This window comes from Kwoniella pini, chromosome 8 (genome assembly GCF_000512605.2).
Source record: "Kwoniella pini CBS 10737 chromosome 8, complete sequence".
NCBI lineage: Eukaryota > Fungi > Basidiomycota > Tremellomycetes > Tremellales > Cryptococcaceae > Kwoniella > Kwoniella pini.
Genome location: NC_091723.1, coordinates 1,361,781 through 1,373,422, shown reverse-complemented (window position 1 = coordinate 1,373,422; position 11,642 = coordinate 1,361,781). Strand labels below are relative to the sequence as shown.

Genomic DNA, 11,642 nt, shown 5'->3' with positions numbered 1-11,642 from the left:
GCTGAATCACAATAGCTGGGTGATAATTGCATTGATCAACATGCATATGTATGAAGTATATCCAATTGTAATATGTATCCTTTCTAGACAGCTATGGAAACGAATATAGTATGCTATGGAGTTGACAAGCCAGGCTGATAGTAAGCCACGTCTCTCAAAGTCTATATAATACGATGACTTGGTGTGCTATCCGCATCTAAAGAAGCAGATCATCAAATCCGCCTCCACCAAGATTCTTATTAGCGTTTTGCTGCTGTGCAGCAGCACTACTGTGTCCTTGAGAAGGTCCAGATGGAGTGGAACCCCAAAGTGAATTCATAGTCTTCTCCTTCTGCAGATCAGCAACAGTTTTACTGTCAACTTGTTTATTAGCGGTCGATTGCCCGCCCATCGATGTCAAGGATGAATTGAATAAATCATCAAAAGTGGAGGCACCTCCTTTAGCTGGTGGTGAAGTGATTGGAGGAGAAGTGACTCCGCTCGAATAAGAAGGTCTAGAAGCGATCGTTGGCGGGGCGCGGTTTTGAGATTGTTGAGGAGAGAAGTTATATGCTGGTGGCTGGGTAGCAGAGAAAGTTTGAGCTGCGGCTTGAGGTGCAGGAACGGACGAAGTATTGGAGTTTAGCAAATTGAATAGATTAGCGTTGTTTGCACCGCCTTGAGTAGGGGCGGGAGCAGTCGAAGCAGAAGGGGCTTCTTGGAAGTCGTCAAAGTCGTCTGGTTCCGAAATGTCAGCTCCTTTGACTCTCAGCTCATCTGTATTGATGGACTCACCATCACCACCGAACGAGTTGTTGATGGCTGCAGGCGCGGGAGCAGGCGCAGATGGAGCAGGCTCATCATCGAAATCAAACAGATTGACTTCTTTGGGCTTCTCGACAGGCTTGTCCTCCTTAGCAACAGGTTTGGGAGTTCTTGAACTACCAATCGGTCGAGACGACGAAGGGGCAGTACGACGAGGAGGTTGGTCATCGAAGTCATCTGCTCCTTCATATTCGTCATATTCAGTCTTGGCGGATGTGTCTCTAAAGTTCCTGGAAGAAGATCGGTATTCTGCACGACCTGATGTTCAGCCAAAGAAGTCGATGTGTGATCGGGCCCTCGAGTACAGGACGAAACTTACCATCTCCAGCATCGAAGTCCCTTCCTCCATACCTTGATCCTCCAGCCCCTCCATCACCACCTCCTCCACCACCGAGTGAATCACTTCCGAATCCTCCATATCTACTGCCACCAGGCGTGATAAAGCTCATACCGCCATCATTACCTCCACCTTGATATTTGTTCTTATTCGATTTGGCCTTTCTTCTCTCTTGTCTAATCTTCTCGACATCTCCAAGTAAAGAAGCGATCTCCATTGCACGATTTCGGACTGTTCCAAACGCCATAACATAAGCTTTTACGCCAGGAAAAGAAAGGAACACTCAGCTTACCGTTTATACCTTGATCTTTACCCTTCTCATCAATATAATGGAAACTTCTCAACATCTTAATCGTTGATACGTGCGCACGGGCATCATCAACTACCCTTTCTGAACCATTCTTGACTAGGAATTCGAGTAGTGTAAGAGCCTAGCGAGATATTCATCAGCTTGGTACTAGATTCAAATGCCAGAGTTCAGCTGACCTTGTATATTTGTCTCCACTCTCTGGCTTCTTTCCTGCGAATATTGTCAGCTGCGACGAGCAGATTAGGCAGCATGGACTCAGCTTACTCCATAAATCTAGCATAGATAGTAGGCATAATTTCGTTAAATTGAGCACTAATCCGGCGATATCAGCTGTGAGCGACAGTGAAATGATAGACCAAAGTGATTTACAAGTTGTGTGTACTAACGTGAGATAAAGTCAGCTTGAGAATCTGCTTAATCTGAAGGAGAAGACCACTTACCCATCAGCAATTTGCTGCATCAACGTCGAACTTGCTCCCCTATACCACGATGCGGAAAATTAGCTTGACAGCACTCATAAATTTCTAGCAGCGGTAGGCATTCAGTGTGGTCGGGTTAAAATCACACCTACCAAGGATCATCATTTGTAGCTTCCCTCACTTTCGCTTCCATCTCTGAAACGTTCAACACCATATTCTTAGCTTGATTATAGTATGATTTGACATCATACATAGTCAAGTTCTGCGCCTCTTTAGCGAGTTCTAAGAGGAGTACACTTTAGTCAGTATGATGAACGCAATTGGAACGATATTTGCTATCGAATGACGGTTGATGGGAGGATACGGTGAATGAAGGGAAGGTAGATATAAACATACTTTCGATGTAATCCATTTTGACGACTGTCTGAACGCTATTGGTCGCGACGAATGGGGTATTGGGTATGATTCACTCCTGCGAGCGATGACTGTCCTTCACAGGTCGTGTCAAGTAGTGAGAAGGAAAGGATTAGACGACAGTAATAGAGATGATTCTGAATGATCAGATCAAAGACAACCGACGCGACCAGAGGTGTGGGTGACGATGACAACCAACCTAGTAGTATATGTAATGGTGCCACATGTCACCACGTGTTCAGTGCATTACCCTTAAACACCGAATATCCCGTATGGTATCCTTCTCCTCCACTATCCATGTCCATGATTACACCTACTTTACTATTCATCCTTGGTTCAATCTCTTTGAACTAATAGCCTGCCCTCATCTTGAACTGGACTATCAAAAGGGAGGACCCATCAACACAAGATGTCGCAAGATACTAAACCAAATATTCAAATCTCATCATTTGACTCTCCATCATCCTCTCAAGCAGGTCCATCGTCATCGACTGAACAATATTTCCCTTATGTATATAACGAAGATGAAGAATTACAAATATCGGAAAGGAAAAATAACTCGTCTGTATGGGCATTGAAGATTCCTAGATTTCTGTTAGAGCGTTGGGAAATGGTTGAAGAGAAGGGAGTAGAATTGGGTAGTTTGATTGTTGATAATTCGTGAGTTGTCCTGTAAATGCTAGTCAGGTTGTATTCGTATATTCCATATGACTTGATCTTTGACATCGACATCAATACCTTAAGCTTGGTATGCGACACCGAATTTCAGCTAACATTGTTATCTCATGTAAGTACCACACCAGCAAAAATCACTCTTCGTCTTGCGAATCAAGACGAAAAACCTTCTATAGACGAATCAAAATCAGACGAAGCTCTGAAAAGTAAATCACAATATGATATAAGTGGTATACCAGATGAATATACAGTGAATGTTCCAGAAGAAAGAGCTAGAAATTTATACGTATTTAGCGAAAAAAAGAAAGTTTATGGGAAAAATACAACTAGCGTAGCTATTTCCGAAGGTGATCTGGAGTCTGAAGCGGCAAATGATGGAAGTGGAAATGGATCAAAAGTTGGTGGAAAGAGGAAAAGGGAGAAAGGTATGTCGGATCTGATTTTGATCGTGATTTTGTTTTTGTACGAAGAAAGCCAAAACTTATTGAATAATTTGGAATTTTTCGGTGATAATTAGCTTTCCCAAAATTGATAGCTAAGGTTGATCATGAATGTCAAGTAACACCTTTACATACTCAGAAATATCTTAAAATCTTGGAACAGAGAAGATTAGAAAGTGAACAGTCTAAGCGGTAGGTTAAATCGGTTTATACCTAGTTGTGCTTTCCACAATACGATCATCCTCTATCTCCTATTCTTTATTTCTACTCGTTTCGTGCCCTGCTTCTCTTCAAAACACATACCTTCAAATTATTCGAGACAAATCGCTGATTTACCTTTTGCCTTTCAGACCGGTCATGCGTATGGATGATACTGGTATATCTCAAGCTGAACAAAATCAATTAGCAAGTGGATATAGAAATGCAATTTCAACATTTGGAAGTAAGATGATTGTGGGTATCATATATATATATATATATATATATATATATATCGTCTTTTTAGGGTTTACTCAAAAAAAGCTAAGATTTCACGATTAAACTAATTATTCTATTTAAATAGACTTCAGTTAAAGTTAATAATGGTGAAAGACATGCAAGATTAGAAAGACACGAATTAACAGATAGAATATTTCAATTATTTAAAGAAAAACCTTATTGGGGAATTCCAGCTTTAAAAATGACTTTAAAACAACCTGATGGATGGTTAAGAGAAGTTTTAAGAGATGTTGCAGAACAAATTAAAGAAGGAAAATATGTTAATATGTGGCAATTGAAAAAATCTTGGAGAAGTAATAATGAACAAGATAAAGATAAAGATGATACAAAAATTGAAATTGATATTAAACCTGATTTAAAAGAAAATGATCAATTTGAAAATGATAATAATCATGAAGAAGAAGAAGCAGAAGATGATGATGATGAAGATGAAGAAGATGATTTTGAAGAAGTTTTAATGTAATTTAAAAAAATGATTGTTTTGAAAATCAAATTTGTCGTTAAATTCACAATAATTGATCATTTTTTACCTCTCAATTACATATTTAACAATTACCTTCCCTAGCTTTAATTGGGAATTAGTCCTAATGTTGTATAGTATCGACAAATTACACCACATCCACGATCAATAACATTATGCATAATCTGTTCAGTATAGAGTCAGTCAAGGAATAAAGGAAACGCAATATACGACAGAATATTTGTTCATGCATTGCCATTATGTGGCTATCCATATCATGGAGAAACTCAAATCACCCTTGCAATCCCTATCATCTACTCAATGCTTTGCGCTGAACATCGATAATCGAAAGTGAAATCATCAGTAAAAGGATAAAAACATAACGCGAAGTTTCCTTATTCAATGCTTTTCAAGGATTTAGGCTCAAATTACCGTATGATCGATATGGATTTTATATACAATTTATCACTTGGAGGCCACCAAAGGATACTACCAGATATTTTAGTCAGGCTGGAAAGTGATATCCCCTTCTATAATGGAGTCGATCGGTATTACTGATGGCTTCTCAACTGGAATGATGGAATTTGTCGGAGTTCCTTTATTGACGATATCATCGTTGTCCTCTTCGATATGAGCCTTCGGGTGCGGTTGAGGCACTTTTAATATAATTTTCTTGATCTTAGCCTGGACAATTTCCGATTGCTCGCCGTGAGTCGCGTTCCGACTGTGCCCTTGTTTGATGTTGGGTTGATCTGTTAGATTTTGATCCGACAAACTAGAGATTCCTGAGCGATAGTATCGTTCCCAATGATCACCGGGATCTTCACACTGATCGTATACCAAAACCACATGTGTCAGCCTGCGCGAAATCCATGGAAGGCATGAGCGACTCACATTATTTTTTATGCCTAGAGTGATCTGTTTCCCCTCTGCTCCTGCTTCGGTTCTTGTCTTGCCGATTGACTCCTCCATGGTTCCTGACAGGGGAACATCGTTCATTGGAGGGGAATAGTCGCTAAACAATGTAAGGTGTGATGTTGTCGCTGGACTGGTGGCATCAAGTCGTTGCAGTGCAGATGCTGGTTTTTCAGATGACGTGTTCTGTTATTAAAAAAACGAAATTTCAGCTTCTGTGTTCGACTTACCGAGATCGAAGTTCTTTCTGCGATACCCACCGAAGATATTGCACCTCCATCGCTGACAGCTTTCGCCACTGCGGATGGATCTGTGCTGAAGGCTTTGGTCGTCTCGCTAGCAACGACTGGACGATCTGCTAGCTTTTCACGGTTCGAAAACGTGGTAGTCGGATCTTGACTGCTTCTCTTCTTAGGGTCAACAAATTTGATAAGATAGTCATCTGTACCAATCAATTCTCCCATAATCAAACACTTTTTCAACCAATCTAGCGTCACCGTATATTTACCTCTCTGTAAAAGATTCCATCCCGCATCGTTTTCGCTAATTGACTTCGGTTCTAGTGGGTTTATATCGCTTGGCCCCCGAAAGATGACAGATATTTTCGCATTCACCCTTTGTGCAATCTCCCCGCCGTTATTCTGTATCAATAACGCGCCATGTCGTCAGTTTTCATTCCCATATACCACGGACTAAAATGATAACTGACAATGACTTTCTGCTTGAAGCTTGGATGTATATTAGCAGCTATGAAGATCCTCAGAGGATGACCCAGAACGTTGCGAAAAATGCCATTTGCCTGTATACCGATGGATATGGTATGGTTGATCGATAAGAGATTGGGTCTCGTTGGTGAACAGAGGTTTGTCTTTGGCCTCTTCCCGGATGCTAGTTGATCTTGTGGTAATGCGTGTGCCCGCTTTTCATGGTATCCCAAGGACTCGACGGCTTGCGCAGTCGCGTTTGGCTTTTGCATTTGCGCTTGAGGAGAAGTGACTGGTATTGTGCGAGAGTGGTTCATGTTCCACCAGGCTGTTCGCTGAGTGAGTGTGATTGCTTCACTATGCGTTTTCAGCTTGTTCTGCGTTTTCAGCTCGTTCTGCATTTTCAGCTCGTTCTGCGTTTTCAGCTCGTTCGTCACGCGAACGTTGTTCTGGACCGAATGCGATACGGGTTGTCTCTGGGCACCCAGTCCATTGGTACGACTCGAATGGACCAACGAGGGAGTGAGGGTGACCTTCTGCTGGGGTCTTCCCTGCGGAAGGCACATCGGAGATATCGGTGAAGGGGGAATATGATGACCGGGCGGTCTTTGCGAAGGAATAATGGGGTACTGTCGTACGTTTGCGCCCATTTGACTGGCTGCAGCGGTTAATTCTCTATGACTGTAAGGCAAGTCGTGTTGATTGTGGAGGACCCTGTCGATCGGTAAGCAAGCCGATGTGAGGAGACTGCTGGTTGAACTCGCAGGTATCAAAGAGCGCTCATTGAGGTGATGATGCCGTTGAATGAGCTGAGGTGTGTCTTTTGGAAATTTCCGAGGAATAGGTACTATATATGGTGATCGATTATTCCAATTGATTTGAGCATCATCGCGATCGGACGGGTTGGGCTGTTGATGCAAATGACGGTTATAACGGTCTTGATGGTAGTGAATGGCCGTGTGATCGACAGACTTAAAGGGGTGATCACGAGTAAGAGGTTGGTGGTGTGTTCGCACAGACTCATAATGCGGTACCAAAGCTATTCGTTGATCCATGGAAGGACTAGAGGGATTACTGGATGCCATGTAATCTTTGCGGAATGACTGTTGGGCAGATAGAAGCTGCTCTCTGGGATTTTCAGTCATTGAAGATGATCTGTGGGCATGATTTGTCGAGATATAATGGCAAGGCGGTTGGGTGGGAGGTCTCACCTCATTGGAGGGATTAATTGTGGCAGGATGATGGAATTGGGTGATCGTGTGACTGGTGTCTAATTGACAAGCAAGCATCTGATTGGGAGAAGGCTCAATCTCCACCACTGTGATATCATCGAGTGACGAATGAGTGGGGTAGGCGGACCATTGTATTGGACTCCTTGTTGAAGACTTTGGCGCTTGTTGAAACGGGTTCCATGTGTCATAATCTTCGTACCACGAATCGTAAGATCCCCTAATCTCGTCTCCATTTTAGTAATTTTCCCCCTTGATTTATCGCATACAGTATGAAGCTCTCGATAGCCTACATGGGAAACTTACCGAATTCTATATCCACCCCAATCAAAATTCTCGCCCAACAACATTTCAGCCTTTTGACAATCTTCTATCCATCTTGCATCCAAAACAACTTTTTCACCTTGACATAATTCACCATTTCTTATCGTATCTTCAAAATATCGAATTAATAATTCAAAAGTCCATTCATCTCTTTCATCAATTGTATTTGGATCAATCCATACTGAATTAGGATCAAGTGGCATGTAAAAGTTTTTTATAGGTAAGAAATTTTGATTAGATGATATAAGTATTAAATTGACATTAGGATGAGAAGGTTTGTTATATATTGATCCGCCATTTGACTGTTACAATTGTCAAACATTAACTATTTGTGTTTTCTATGACATCTCGATATGATAATTGACGGTTTTTTTTTCTTTTTGAACCCCTGGAAAATAGAAACGGAAAAGGGGGAATAAAGGAGAGTTCAAAAACATATAATAACTCACAAGTATAATTTCATTAATCTTGATCGTTATTGAATCACTTCCGGACCCAAGAAAGTAAAATCCCAATCCATCGAACAAGCTATTAAGCTGGAGAGTCATTTGATGAAGATTGTTATCAACGTGATTAAGTATCCTGATTAAAGATGATTGAAATAATTATCAATTGAAGAAAGTCAATTTTGATGAGATTAAGAGGTCTTTATAAAGAAGTGGTAAGAGCATTATTGCTTCATGTAGTTGACTGGACTTTACATCGTGTTTTGTTTGATTGATATTTGATGTATATGTCTGTGCGTACTATCAGGAAAATTTCAATTCCTTCTTTTGAACCCTTGAAAATTAACACTAAAACAACATCGAGAACCCACCTTGTTCACCATCAGAGTCGATATGGTCATAGCTCTCATAGTAAAAAAGGTCCTACAACATAAATAAGACATGTATTAGATTCATGGTGATATATTAACTTCTATAGCATATAATCGAATCATCATTTATCGTAACTATGGTTCATAAACACTTCCATCGCTCGCTTCATGATCGTGATCAATCTCATCAAAATCATCATCCCCTGGATAAATATAACCCATCTCCTTAAACTTGATTAAAATTCTACTTCTATGACGTTTGAAAAAGCTAACCCAATCCTTGTGGTTATACTACGTGAACAATATATCAATCAATTAATAAAGGTCATTAGATCTATCGATGGTTCTTAAACTCACTTTATGTTTAAATTCATTCAGAAAACAAGTTCTTGAACATTCTTGTGGAATCCACTTTCTCATGTTCCTAACTAATAAAATTATATTTTCATCCACCTCTTCAGTTGTTGATTGACTATTCCTGAGACCTTGGATTTTGCTTTTTGATATAAAAGCTGGTCGCGTATCCTTTTGCTTTTTCTTAGAAGGCTCAATATCTATTGACTTTGTTCTCTTACGCTTTTCAGCATTTTTGTTTGATGATGAAGGAATGACTTGTACTCGCTCTGTCTGTTGATTATTCACTTCTTTTGACATATAGGGACTCGAGGGTTTTTTACGCGCAAATGCTTGAGTAATCTTAGGTTTGATTTCTTGCGGTGAAGATTTTCGAGATTCTCCAATACAAATAACGCTTTCATCGTCAGATTCAGCCTGTTCTTCCATCGCAAGATTTTTGATTACTGGTTCTTTAGCTATCATGATCTCCTGAGTATCAATATAAGAGAGACCCCAAGGAGCTATTATTGCGAGATCAGGAATCACAGTATTGGCGGATACAGGTATTTTAGTGATTTCATATTCGTCGTATCCCAGAAATTGTGAATTTTTAAGACAATCTTCAATCCATCTAGATGATAAAACTTTTTGCCAAGATCCTCTAGCTTCAATTTGAGTCAATATCTCATCCTCATCTTTGGTCAAAATTGCATTTGTGGTGGAATTCATTCTTGGTATAATCAAGATTTGGGCAATGTCTGCGTTGGGAAAAACTATTCCTCCTCCAGACTATTGGGAGAACAAATCAGTGTGCAATTCAGATTCTGAAAGGTAATTTGCGATCTGTGGCTCTTTTTAGTGGTAACGACCAAGACACTCACCTTGATACAGAATTCTACGGTAAAATTGTCTCCGTACACCCAGAAAGTCATTGGGATACCCTGTATCTTGAAAAGGTTGGACGTGTCCACCCTCTGGATGATATGGGATTGTACTCTATCCGGTCCAGCGGGAACTGTGGAGGGAGGTAGCATTGCTTGATCAGATACAGCTAGAGCTTCTGTACGTATGAACTTGTCTTGAATGGGTGATCTCTCAATCTTCGGTCGCTTGAAGTCGTTTCGATGAGAAGTCATCTCTCGATGTGGCGTGTTTGCCTTGGGGTTGCATGGTGCATCCTTCGAAACCACCTCCGGACTGAACATCACGGCGTTGGCAACTGTTCTATCTTGTTGATGGACGCTACGTTCTATGTCTGACTGTCCACTGTTCTGTCCTGCATGCGATTTTGTAGGCGTCTGATCAGTATCGCCTTCGTCTACTGGGCTCATGATAACACGTTTGCGTGATTTCCTTGGATCGATTGGTTTATGGGTATTATTTGGAATTGAAGGTTTGACATCTGGAGTGTTGTCTTGTAGCACGGAATCTTGAGAGGATGAAGGTGTAGGAGGAAGGTCCATATGATTTGATGAATCTGAGTTGACCGGCTTCTCGATTACCAAAGTTGGACTGCTAGTAACCCGTTGTACCTTTTCGATCGGGATTTCATTAGAGCGAAGCGTCAATGTGTCCGATGATGGTTTTGGGCTTGCATCTCCGAAGAGATCATCGATTGAGACCTCTGATTTTCCAGAAGATGGCTTAATTGGTGCGGAAGTATTAAGCGAGCTGATTTTCTGGGTAGAATAATCAGGACCAAGAGGTCTTGAAGGAGGTTTTGGCTGAGGATTATAATCCGGAGCCCATGTTGGTCTCTTATACACGTATTCTGTGCTACTCGTCATTTCAAATTTAGGTCGAGGTTGGTAAGATGTATTGACAGGTCTTGGTGTAGTTTGAGCTTGGCTACCGGTCTTGGGGGAAATCATCGCTGTGTAACTTGAGTTATGAGAATTACCAGAATTCATCGAACGAGCAAAATCTAAATGAGCTTGAGATCTACTTTGTCCACTCATAGGTATATCTTGTATAGGTGGACCTTGAATAAAATTGCTAAGGCGAGGGATTTTTGAACGAGGGGTATTCAGTACGTGCCCTCTAACCAATCGAACATATCTCAAATTAGCATAAATGAAAGTATAATGATTGAAAAGGGGACATCAAAGGAAAAAAAAGAATTTACACACCGTAATAATTGACCTCCCCATGCTTTTTCATCATTACCACCTTGTAATATTGAATTAACTTCAATACATCTTAATATCCAATGAAATCTTAAAACAGGTTTTATCATTATTTGAATTATTTCATTTTTTTCATTTAAACATTCACTATAAGTTTCAATTAAACGAGGTATATCCCAATCAATTTGTTCTTTTTCAATTAATTTTTGATCAAATTGTAAAATCTCTTTAAGGTTTTCTTTAAGGCTTCCTTCAAGATTTTCGTAAAACCCATTTAAGATTAATTGAAATTCTTTTGATAAAAGATTATTTTGATTTTCAATTTTTTGACCTTGACATGAAATTGAAGATTGGGTTTTGATTTCTTCAATATTTAAAGTTTGATTTTTTACTTGATTTTTTTGATTTTTAATTTTATGAAATTTTTTAGTATAAAGTTTAACTAAACTACAATAATCCCAATTTCTTTCTTTTAATTCTTTATCAGGTGGTACTAATATATGAGTTATAGATTCATTTGAAGGTTTATAAGTTATTCTTCCTCCTCGATTCTGTGAAAAATATTAAAAAATGAAATAAGATTATAAGGTTTTTTCGCTTATTGTATTATCGAGTAAGATTCAGTAGTGTGATCACACTCACTAAGATCTCTTCATGAATTTGTTCTTGTAATTTACCTTGTCCTTTGTAATCATCACCTGTTATATGGATGTAAAAAACCATATCATCGAATAAACCTCTTCTATTGTCTCTCATCTTTGAGTGTAGAGCTATAATTTAATAATTAGATCAGTAATGTTGGAAACCGATGATAGTGAATATCAATGAGATTAT

The 11,642-nt window shown here is 39.7% G+C and overlaps 4 protein-coding genes across 4 annotated transcripts; 1 reads left to right on the top strand and 3 right to left on the bottom strand.

Annotated features, from left to right (window-relative positions):
• Positions 1–196: 196 nt before the first annotated feature.
• I206_106264 (uncharacterized protein) lies at positions 197–2,282 on the bottom strand (the record flags this gene model as incomplete). The annotated part of the gene is made up of 9 exons (XM_019156814.1): positions 197–717; positions 775–1,053; positions 1,124–1,372; positions 1,434–1,572; positions 1,628–1,661; positions 1,716–1,763; positions 1,892–1,930; positions 2,023–2,152; positions 2,267–2,282. The coding sequence occupies 9 exons, from the start codon at positions 2,280–2,282 to the stop codon at positions 197–199; spliced, it is 1,455 nt and encodes a 484-aa protein (XP_019010616.1).
• A 411-nt stretch (positions 2,283–2,693) lies between these two features.
• Positions 2,694–4,360, top strand: I206_106263 (uncharacterized protein; the record flags this gene model as incomplete). The annotated part of the gene is made up of 5 exons (XM_019156813.1): positions 2,694–2,944; positions 3,077–3,384; positions 3,477–3,591; positions 3,750–3,852; positions 3,962–4,360. 5 exons carry the CDS (start codon positions 2,694–2,696, stop codon positions 4,358–4,360), a joined length of 1,176 nt encoding a protein of 391 aa, XP_019010615.1.
• A 498-nt stretch (positions 4,361–4,858) lies between these two features.
• I206_106262 (uncharacterized protein) lies at positions 4,859–8,077 on the bottom strand (the record flags this gene model as incomplete). The annotated part of the gene is made up of 6 exons (XM_019156812.1): positions 4,859–5,185; positions 5,252–5,458; positions 5,503–5,913; positions 5,982–7,425; positions 7,512–7,831; positions 7,979–8,077. The coding sequence occupies 6 exons, from the start codon at positions 8,075–8,077 to the stop codon at positions 4,859–4,861; spliced, it is 2,808 nt and encodes a 935-aa protein (XP_019010614.1).
• Positions 8,078–8,481: 404 nt separating this feature from the next.
• Positions 8,482–11,564, bottom strand: I206_106261 (uncharacterized protein; the record flags this gene model as incomplete). Its single annotated transcript, XM_019156811.1, has 5 exons — positions 8,482–8,637; positions 8,704–9,471; positions 9,564–10,722; positions 10,812–11,359; positions 11,451–11,564. 5 exons carry the CDS (start codon positions 11,562–11,564, stop codon positions 8,482–8,484), a joined length of 2,745 nt encoding a protein of 914 aa, XP_019010613.1.
• Positions 11,565–11,642: the final 78 nt, after the last annotated feature.